Here is an 11117-nt window from a genome sequence, read left to right as displayed (position 1 = left end):
TGGAGTCACCATATTGTGGCATTCTTGAATAAGGCCCACCGTCCACTTTTGGAATTTTACACCTGGGCCCTTCTGGGCCGCACCTTTCAGGCAACGTTAACATACGGTGAAACTTATTCCCCACTGAGCTTTTCCTTGCCCCGTTCCGCACACGTTGGATAATGCACTTTCAACGTACTTTTGCCGCTGGATTTTCCTTTGTGTGCGGGACGGGAGGTGGAAGAAATCGGGTGGCAGCAGAGGGTCATTTCTCCCATGAGTGCATTTGCTTCCACCCTGGGCTCAGGAAAGGTGACCCCGGGCCCCTTTGGTGTTGATACTGTAAATAAGAAATAGAGCAATAATTTTCTCTGCATGATTAAAAAAAGCGGATCTCCCCCCGCCATGTATTAGACTGGACGGATCACAAATCTCTCTGAGACAAAACTACCTGCAGTATTATAATGTAATTCAGGGATATTAAAGAGCCTTCCTTCTGCTATGTGGTGGGTGTTGTCTCTGTGTGAGTGGGTGGGTGGCAACTTGAAACTGGACCGATGGAATGAATAACACACTGCAAGGACCACAAGCAGGATAACTTCGGGATTCTGGCACAGCGATGGTTGGGGGGGGGGTGCCATCTCCAAAATGGCTGTCGCAGGAGGCGGAGCCAGCCCCAAAATGGCTGCCACATCTCAACCTTCAGGTGCACACAGCCGAGGTCCTTTGGGCTGTGGGGGCAGCTGCTAAATCTCCAGAGGCAATCAAAATTGCCAATGGCCAATCAGAACTGGGCAAAAGCCACATGTGGCCCCACCCACTTTTTAAAAAACCACAAGAATAATTTATTCTAATTCCATACATCCGCTTTCCTTTAAGAATACAAAATAGCCTTCTGGAAGCAGACCAAAGGCCTACTCAGTCCAGGGGTAGGGTGGCCAAGTTTGCATTGGGAATAACCTACAGAGTTTGGGGGTGGAGCCTAAAAAGGGTGTGGCCATTTTCTCCAGGTTGAATCACGCTCTGTTGCCCGGAAACCAGTTCTAAAATGGGAGAACTGCAGGTTGGCGAGCCAATCCAGCAGGATCCAGCTAAATACTCTTTTTCTACCCCCCCACCCAGCAAGGCATGCCAGCAAGAGCCCTTCCCCATGGCTGGTCCTGCGACTGGAATCCAGAGGTATACTCCCTCTGGATAAGGAGGCTCCATTTAGCTGTCACGGCTAACGGCTGCAGCCGTATTTTTTAAAGTCACTGCTGCGGGAAGGGACTTTTGCTGCTTGCGTAAGCGCTTGTGGTATTTCAACAGACCACTGACGCGGTTGCGGAAACCTTCAGAAGAAGGGCATCTCCCCGCCCAGCGATTGTCCTCTGTGACCGTAGGAAGAAGAAAGGAAGAGATCAGGGAAAGGTTAGGCAAGGAGCAGGGCCTGTCGGCTGACGTCCCCCTCGGCCTTTGAGAAAAGCAGGGCGCTGAAAGGTGACATTTGATCCACCCACGCTTTCAAAATTTCAAACGCAAGAGGCTGAAGACATCCAGGAACTCACTACCTATTATAACTAGGCCAAAGAGGAAGGGAAAATAGGAAAGAGGTGCTCTGAGGAGGATACATTTAAAAGCTGGGCAGAACTAAAAGGGAGACAGTAACAGAGAAAGCACAAAGACGCACAAAGAAAAAGAAGAGTGGCATTTATTTATACCTCTCTTTTCACTACCTAAAGGAGTCTCAAAACAGCTTACAAACCACTTTCCCTCCTTCTCCCCACAACAGACACCCTGCGAGGTAGGTGGAGCTGAGAGAGCTCTGAGAGAACTGTGAGTAGGCCAAGGTCACCCAGCGGGCTGCATGTGGATGAGTGGAGAACCAATTTTTTTTCCTCCAGATTAGAGGCCACCATTCTTAACCACTACACTGTGTTGGCATGAACCAGGCCCTTGGTCCATCAGAGTCGCTATTGACTACTCAGGAGTAGCAGTGGATCTCCAAGGGTAATTCTCATTCCATATTAACAACCCTGGGTCTTTTAAAGAAAATGTCACCTCCAGGAACATCACCGAGCATCAAGCTGTGTCCATAATTAAATGGATTTAAGAGTTTATCATGCAGAATCAAGAATTGGAGAAGAAGAAGAGCTGGGTCTTTAAATACCCCCCTTTTCACTACCTGAAGGAGTCCCAAAGCGGGTTACAAATCCCTTTCCCTTCTTTGCCCTGCAGCAGACACCCTGCGAGGTAGGTGGGCTGAGAGAGCTCTGCAAGAACAGCCCCAAGAGAACTGTGACTGGCCCAAGGTCACCCAGGTGGCCGCATGTGGAGGAGGAGTGGAGAATCCAAACCCCGCCGCTCTTAACCACGACATCACACCCGGGCTCTAACGCTCAACTCAAGTTGATCAAAATACAGTTTTTAGTCATGCTGCTGGGAGCTCCAGTCCTGGAACACAGTCCCAGCACACATCTGGGTTGGCTCCGCATACGTTTCGGCCAGGGTGGCTTGCTAGGCCCTTCCTGGCCACTGGCAGGGGATGGGAGAGACTGTAGGGTTGCCAGCTCCAGGTTGGGAAATGCCTGGAGATTTTGAGGTGCAGCCTGGGGAGGCCAGGGATCTGAGCAACCCCCAAAGCCCTCCCTCCGAAGCAGCCGGGGGGGGGGGACTGACCTCTGTAGTCCGAAGATGAGCTGCAATTCCAGGGTTGCCTGCTCAACGTGTCTTTCTGGTTTAGCGACATTCTCGGCTGTTTTGGTGCAAGAGCCCGGGAGCACCTGAAAGACGGATAAGATTTGTGGCTACGGTTGCCAACATTGCGTTGGGAAAGACCTGGAGACTTTGGGGATGGAGGTGGGAGCGGGAGGCATGTGGGGTGGGGAGGGACCTCAGTGGAGTCTATTGCAATGGAGTCCCCCCTCCAAAGCCGCCATCTTCTCCAGGGGAACTGATCTCTGTCGCCTGGAGAGGAGCAGTAAAACCGGGGGACCCCCAGGTCCCCCCTGGAGGCTGGCATATGTTGTTGGGAGAACTGGAGACGTTGGGGGTGGAGCCTGCAGAGGGCAGGACTTCAGCGAGGTCCAATGCGCTCCAGCCCCCCTTCTAAGCGGCTCTTTCCTCCAGGGAAACTCCCATTCCAGGAGATCTCCCGGTCCCCCCTGGAGGCTGGCAACCACAGTTGGGGAAACCGCGGGACGTCGGGGGTGGAGCCTGTAGGGGGCGGGATCTGGGGCGTGACTTCAAGAGTGTCCAACGCGCTCCAGACCCCCTTCTAAGCGGCTCTTTCCTCCAGGGAAGCTCCCATTCCGGGAGATCCCCCGGTTCCACCGGGAGGTTGGCACCCTTTCCCCGGATCGGGCCATCTCATCGTGACTCGGCACAGGGCGCGGCCAACCCAAGCGCTGCGGGCGCTTCCAAGGGAGGCGGCCGGGCGGGGGGAGTCCAGGGCGGGGGGAGCGAGCGGCTCTGCCGGCGGAGGCGGCTTCGGAGCCCCGCCCGGCCGGGGTTGGCACGGCCGGCATCGCCCTGGCAGTCGGGCACGAGGAAACGGCCCTGCCTTGGCCTTGGGGTGGGGCTTGGAGAGGCCTCTCCTTCCGCCTCCCCCCCGCGCTGTGCCGGCGATGGTGCGGTCCGGGCGGCCTGGCCAGGCGGTGTCGAGAGGCCGGCGGGCGGGCGGTGTCAGTTGGGCGTGGGCATGGCGGACGAGCGCAGCATCCACACGAGCGGCATCGCCAGCACGCACCGCGTGCCGCTGCGGGTCATCATCCGGCCCATCCCGCCCGTGCTGGACGAGGCCAAAGTGCTCAGCCTCCAGCGCACCGTCCAGGTGAGCCGGATCGGGGCCCCGCAGGTGGGTGGGTGGGGGCGCCCTCGGACCCAGGGGCACCCACAGCGTCCACCCCTCTCCGCCTGAGCCCTGCCAGCAGGCGGCAGCGGCGGCCGCAGCCAGTCCCCGGTCGGGGCGATCCTGCCCGGGTCAGCAAAGCAGGGCGGAGACGCGGGCGAGGGAAACGGGCTCCGAGCCTCTCTTCGCCCAAAGAGGAACTCACCCGTGGGACTCACTGCTGCAGGAAGGGCGGGCAGCCGCCTGGTTTGGGGACTCCGTGTGACGCTGGGCCAGGCTGGGCCACGGGCCGCATCCAGTAGGGCTTCGCTTATGTTCTGATATGGAGCAGAAAACTCTCTCTGGGGCAGTGGTGTTCAGTGCTGGGGTGGGGGCATGGGAGGGCTTCCAGGGTTCTGGCCCCGCTGGTGGATCTCCTGGAGGCTCCTAAGTTTTGGCCACTGTTTGACCCAGATTTGGAGGGTTCTGATCCAACATGGAGGGTTCTGATCCAACTGGAGGGTTCTGATCCAACATGGCTTCTCTGATGTTCTTATATCTGGGGCAGGGATGCTCTGTATTCCTGGTGCTTGGGGGGGGCACAGTGGGAGGGCTGCTGGTGGGTCTACCTGATGGCCCCTGAGTTTTGGCCCCTGCGGGACCCAGAGTGTTGGACTGGAGGGGCCCTTGGCCTGATCCAACATGGCGTTTCTTACATTCTTGTGTCTGGGGCAGAGATGCTCTGTCTTCTTGGTGTTTTGGGGGCACATTGGGGTGGGGGGGCTTCTGGAGTTCTGACCCCGCTGCTGGTCTTTCTGATGGCCCCTGGGTTTGGGCCCCTGCGGGCCCCAGAGTGTTGGACTGGAGGGGCCATTGGCCTGATTGCTCGTGGCTTCTCTCGTGTTGCCCAAACGCATGCAGGGTTCCAGCAGCAGATCGTGACGTGAAGGTGAAATCGGCACAGAATCCCCATTTCTCTTTTTCTCTCCCGGGCAGGAGGACCCCGACCGAGTGCCCCCAATCGATGTCCTCTGGATCAAAGGCAGCCAGGGGGGCGACTATTTCTACTCCTTTGGGGGGTGTCACCGATTCGAGGCCTACAAACGCCTGAACAGGGAGACCATCCCGGCGAAGATCATCCGGTCGACAGTTAGAGACCTGCGCACTTACCTGGGCTCCTCTCTACCCAACCTGAAATAGTGGAGGGAGCTGTGAACTCCCCACCTATCCCACCTCCAAGAGCTTGACCCACAACTGCTTTGGGCCAGCTAGAAGCCTTGAGCCTCTCCTGGGACATTCTCCTGGACTTCTTGTGCCGAGGCATTCGTGTCCTCTTCTTCCGCTTGTCCTGGGGCTGGCCTTCCTTATGCCTTCCTGCCCGCCTTATGTACCAAAGAGACAGGCATTTGTCCAGGGCAGGGGAGAACTGGCGATTTGCTACCAGCTTGACCCCTAACACAGGATGAGAGAGTCAACCAGTATGGAAAAACCTCGCTATTAGCAAGGGGGCATTGCTCTTAGCTTTGGGACATGAAAGGGCATTTTTGGAACAGGGTCTTTGTGCTAAGGTGTTAGTTTCCCCCACAGTAATGAGACTGGTGAAGGGAGGAGGAAGGGGCGGGCCTACCTGGACAGCAAGCCGTCTGTCAAAGGCCCTTCACTGAAAATGGCAGAGAGGATGTCGCATCATCACCTGAATCCTCCACCTAGTAGCTTCTCCTCTTGGTGTGGAGAGACCATGGGGTTCTTTCTTGGGTGTCTTCCCATAACCCTTTGTCCGTCCCCATGCCACAGGTCTGGGGTAGGTGGGCATGCTTGTCTTCCACGGGGGTCCGAAGCGCTGTGAAAACTCCCCTTCTGTGTTTGAGTTGCTCGATGAAGCTCTAGTTGAATTACCAAGGGCAAGATCAACGACCGAGGACATAAGATCAGCGGGGTCTCTTTGGGGTGGCCCCAGCGCTAACCCATAAAGATACCCCACTGGGGTTTTCTATCAGGGCTTAGTTGTGGGTCATCTCTTATTTTTTGTTCCAGCTTCTGTCATCTGAATTGCACATACTTGTATATATATTTCCCCTCCTTTTCTGTATTTTTACAAGGCATTTCGGAGAACGGTCTTGGCAAAAGAGGTTTATGAATTAAAATAATGTTTTGTATCATCAGCTGTCGCTTTCGGTGTACACGTGCATGCATGCAGTGGAGATCCTGTCGCCACCACACAAACGGCATGGAAATATAACGTGCTATGGAGCAAAGGTGGCCAAGGAGCTCTCCAGATGTCCATGGACTACAATGACCATGAGCCACTGCCACCATGCTGGCGGGGGCTCATGGCCATTGTAGTCCACTGGCATTTGGAGAGCTACAGTCCGGCCACCCCTGGTAAAGAGACATAGCATGGTCTAGGACAGGGGTAGTCATCCTGTGGTGCTCCAGATGTCCATGGACTATAATTCCCATGAGCACCTGCCAGCAAATGGCAGGGCCTCCCATGAGCCCCTGCTTTGAAAGAGAAAATCGGGCTATAGTCTAAAGTAAAAAGTGGTCTGCACACAGCAAGAGGTCAGCAAAAGCCCCCCCTACGTGTTTTGCCATGTTGGGTTACCCAGGGGGGATCTATAAAAAGAATTCCTTTGCTGTGGATTTATTTATATCGATTTAGATTTAGATTTATGTACCGCTGCTCATGACAAGCCGTCTCGTGGCTCCAGCACCTGATAAAGGTTTGTTTGTCTTACGTGGGAGACGGACAAACACGTCTCTCATTTCATAATCCATTTTGATCCTGTCTTTTAAATGAGTTTTTAAAATAATATCGGACTACTTTAACCAAGGGGTCTTAACTATAAAGTGGTGGTTTTTTGGGGATTCTCCCTGGCAAAGCCTACACCATGAACCTCGTAGGGACTTCATAAAATAAATCTCATCTCCTGGCATTTTCCCGTTTCTATACATGAACCTCAAGCAACAAACTTCCTTGCCTCTCAGTTACTGTGACTCTTCCACAGGTTCTGGCTTCTCCCCACATCAGGCCTCTCTTCCGCCAATGGGCTAGAATTCAGGGGTAGTCAAGCTGCGGCCCTCCAGATGTCCATGGACTACAATTCCCAGGAGCCCCTGCCAGCGAATGCTGGCAGGGGCTCATGGGAATTGTAGTCCATGGACATCTGGAGGGCCGCAGTTTGACTACCCCTGGGCTAGATGTTTCTCCTTTAGCCAGCTGGAAGCCAAGAGGCAACGGGGAGCCCTGGGCCCTGAAAGGAGGGTATGAAGAACTAAGGCCCTTTCTACTGGTCACTCTCGACTAGGGTCCATTCTGCACACGTCGGAGAATGCAATTGTAGTGTGTTTTGCAGCTGGACTTTCCTGTGCAGAACAGGATAATCCAACGTGATTCACCGGAGTCTTTCTGGGATCCCAGGCGAAGAATTATCATAGAGTTGGAAGGGGCCGTCCAGGCCGTCCAAAGCTTCCAGAGACCTGTGTGCACACTGTGCGCTCTGCCCCAAGACCTCTTCTTGGTGTTTTCTGTGGCCGCTGGTACAACTTGCAGAAATAGGAATGCTGGGAGGGGAGGGAGGGGGGGGGACATTGCCTGTCCTCCAAGTTGGGTGATTGAAAAAAGGTCTTCTACCAGGACCAGCCAGCAGGTGGGGCTATCATCCTGCAGAGTTTTTGATCCAGGTGCACACAGATATGTCTCTGAAGGAGGCTGGAGGAGCATGGGCATTTACACCTGGAATACAACTTGGTGGGTCTTGAAGGTGTCACCTGGATCTCTCTTGGGGCAGATTGGCCTCTTTTCGGAACCATTTCTCCACTTGAAGCTCTTCAGACAGTTGCCGGATCGATCGATCGGTGATCTGCCAGTAATGCGTAATGGGGTAGTTAGGATGGGCTAAGAAGGAGGGTCCCTCTGTGTTCTAAGCACTCTTTACATCCACCCTCCCCCCCACTTGCTAGTTTGTGTTAAGCGTAAGTTAGTGGCCTAAAGAGGATGTGTCTATCAGGGGCTATTAGCTGTCGTGATGAAGGGGAACCTCCTCGGTCAGAGGTAGGAAATCTGTGAATCCAGAGCCAGGAGGACAACGCCAAGGGAAGGCCCCTATGCCATGGCTGGCCCTCCAGAGGAACTGGCTGGCCCCTGTATGAGTCAGGATGCTGGATTGGATGGACCCCTGGTCTGATCCAGCAGGGCTCTTCTGATGTTCTTGGGAAGGCCTCAGCCTCTCTGCCCTGTTGCTGGCCCTGCAGAGGAACTGGCTGGCCTCTGTGCGAGACAGGAGGCTGGACTGGATGGACCCCTGGTCTGATCCAGCAGGGCTCTTCTAATGTTCTTGGGAAGGCCTCAGCCTCTCTGCCCTGTTGCTGGCCCTGCAGAGGAACTGGCTGGCCTCTGTGCGAGACAGGAGGCTGGCCTGGATGGACCCCTGGTCTGATCCAGCAGGGCTCTTCTGATGTTCTTAGGAAGGCCTCGGCCTCTCTGACCTGTTGTTGGCCTTCCAGAGGAACTGGTTGGCCACCAGGTGAGACAGGAGGCTGGACTAGATGGACCCCTGGTCTGACCCAGCAGGGCTCTCCTGATGTCCTTATGACTTGTCCTCTCTGCCCTGTTGTTGGCCATCCAGAGGAATCATAGAATCACAGTTGGAAGGGACCTCCTGGGTCATCTAGTCCAACCCCCTGCACAATGCAGGAAATTCACAACCCTCTCGCTCTCCACTGTCACCTGCCACCCCCTTGAACCTTCACAGAATCAGCCTCTCCGTCAGATGGCTCTCCAGCCTCTGCTTGAAAATTCCCAAAGAAGGAGAACCCACCACCTCCCGAGGAAGCCTGTTCCACTGAGTAACCATTCTCACAGCCAGGAATTTCTTCTGGGTGTTGAGACGGAACTTCTTTTGCATTAATTTCATCCCATTGGTTCTGGTCCGTCCCTCCGGGGCAAGAGAGAACAACTCTGCTCCATCCTCTACATGGGACCCTTTTAAATACTTGAAGATGGCTATCAAATCCCCTCTCAGTCGTCTCCTCTCCAGACTAAACAGACCAAGCTCCCCCAACCTTTCCTCCTACGTCTTGGACTCCAAACTTCTCACCATCTTTGTTGCCCTCCTCTGGACACGCCCCAGTTTGTCCACATCCCTCCTCAACTGGGGTGCCCAAAACTGAACACAGGACTCCAAGGGAGGCCGAACCAGAGCAGGCTGGGTGACTTTGGGCCAGTCAAAAACCCTCATCCCAAGCTCTCTCCCAGCGGTATTGGCGAGAATGACATAAGTCCTGGTCCTTCCTAAAAAGGGTGCAGCCGGGGGGGGGGGGAGCTGTTATATTCTCCTGTCTGATGACAGCCTGGAGCAAGGAGGCATGGACGGACGGACGGCAAAAATTCCTTCGCAAGCAGTTCCGTTTTCGGCCCCCTCGCCTCTCCCCGTGGTTGCAGAAAGGAAACTTTGTAGCACGCCACAATTCTTTCAGCCCAATTTATAAGCCTTCAGGGAGCGGCTGGAAGGGGCCTTCCCGTCCGCAAGGACCCGCAACGCTTCCTCCAGGCCTGGGAGATGCTTTGATGCCACATGGGCTGGCCGGCGGCCTCTGCCGTTCAAGGGAAGGAGCCGAACAGTCTCCCCCCCTCTCCTCTTCCGCTTGGGCGGCTGCCGGAGGAAACTGCTCTCTTGCAAGCAGCAGGCCGGGCCGGGTCCAGAGAAGATTCTTGCAGGGGGTGAAAGGACACCAGGGTCCCCGCATCCCTCGCGGCCCTGAGCGCTTCACGGCTCATTCATGTATCCACCCGCTCCTTCATTGAGCCTGTCGCATTCATAAAAATACAAGGACATGTGGAAGAGCCCTGTTGGATCAGACCAGTCCAGCCTCCTGTCTCACCTGGTGGCCGGTCAGTTCCTCTGGTGGGTCCTCGATGGCATAGAGGCCAAGACCTTCATAAGAACATCACAAGAGCCCTGCTGGGTCAGACCAATGAGTGTCTGTCCAGTCCAGCCTCCTGTCTCACAGTGTGGCCAACCAGTTCCTCTGCAGGGCCAGCCACAGGGCAGAGAGGCCGAGGCCTTCCTAAGAGCATCAGGAGAGCCCTGCTGGGTCAGACCAGGGTTCCATCCAGTCCACCATCCTGTCTCACCCAGGGGCCAGCCAGTTCCTCTGGAGGACCAACAAGAGGGCAGAGAGGCCAAGGCCTTCCTAAGAACATCAGGAGAGCCCTGCTGGGTCAGACCAGGGGTCCATCCAGTCCAGCATCCCGCCTCACACAGGGGCCAGCCAGTTCCTCTGGAGGGCCAACAACAGGGCACAGAGGCCGAGGCCTTTATGAGAACATCAGAAGAGCCCTGCTGGATCAGACCAGGGAGGGTCCATCTAGTCTAGCCTCCTGTCTCACACAGTGAGTGGCCAGTCAGTTCCTCTGGAGGGCCAACGCAAGGGCTAGAGGCTGAGATCAGGTTGGTTTACTCAGATATCTACCATCTCTCCAGGGCCTCATGATTGCTTAGGCCTTTCCCATCCCCTGCCTCCTAGTCCTTTCAAGTGGAGATGTTGGGGATTGAACCTGGGACCTTCTGCAGGGCAAGAGGAGGCTCTGCCCATGAGCCCCAGCCAGGCCCCTCCTGCACGGGTGGATGCTGATCTGATCAGTATATTCCTTTCACCACCCTGGGAGACAGTGTTTTGTCGTAATGAAGAACAGTGGCCTCTAATCTGGAGAACCAGGTTGGATTCCCCACTCTTCCTCCATAAGCAGCCAGCTGGGTGGACTTGGGCCAGTTGCAGCTCTCTCTGAGCTCTCTCAGCCCCACCTCCCTCACAGGGTGTCTGTTGCAGGGAGAGGAAAGGGAAGGCGATTGGAAGCCGCTTTCGGGTAGAGAAAAGCAGCATATAAGAACCACTTCTTCTTCTTCAGTAATCTCAGGGCTCTCTCAGCCTCACCCGCCTCACAGGGTGTCTGTTGTGGGGAGAGGAAAGGGAAGGCGACTGTAAGCCATTTTGAGACTCCTTCGGGTAGAGAAAAGTGGCAGAAAAGAACCAACTCCTTCTTCTTCTTCTTCTTCTTCTTCTTCTTCTTCTTCTTCTTCTTCTTCTTCATGCCGTGCGGAAATGCCCCCAGTTTTGCCCCAAGCCAGGAGAGAGGCAACCCCCGTGGTGCTCTGTCCTTCTCTTTGCGGACACAGCCAACGGCCCTCTGACCCCGAACAACCCCTGGCTTGCCCCGAAGACTCTCAATAGGGCATGACTCCCAATCAGGCTGGGTCAGCTGACTTTCCATGGGGCAAAGAGGCGGGCGGGTGCGGGGTTATTTATCTCTGTTTGCCTTGTCAGCCCG

General features: G+C 55.4%; 1 protein-coding gene across 1 annotated transcript; it reads left to right on the top strand.

Annotated features, from left to right (window-relative positions):
• The first annotated feature begins 3459 nt into the window (after positions 1-3459).
• SRXN1 (sulfiredoxin 1) lies at positions 3460-5949 on the top strand. Its single transcript, XM_077335979.1, has 2 exons — positions 3460-3790; positions 4784-5949. Exons 1-2 carry the CDS (start codon positions 3659-3661, stop codon positions 4985-4987), a joined length of 336 nt encoding a protein of 111 aa, XP_077192094.1. The 5' UTR covers positions 3460-3658; the 3' UTR covers positions 4988-5949.
• Positions 5950-11117: the final 5168 nt, after the last annotated feature.

The sequence above is a fragment of the Paroedura picta genome, chromosome 4 (genome assembly GCF_049243985.1).
Source record: "Paroedura picta isolate Pp20150507F chromosome 4, Ppicta_v3.0, whole genome shotgun sequence".
In the NCBI taxonomy this organism is placed as follows: domain Eukaryota; kingdom Metazoa; phylum Chordata; class Lepidosauria; order Squamata; family Gekkonidae; genus Paroedura; species Paroedura picta.
Note: the sequence above shows the minus strand (reverse complement) of the source record. Positions and strands in the feature narration are given on the sequence as shown.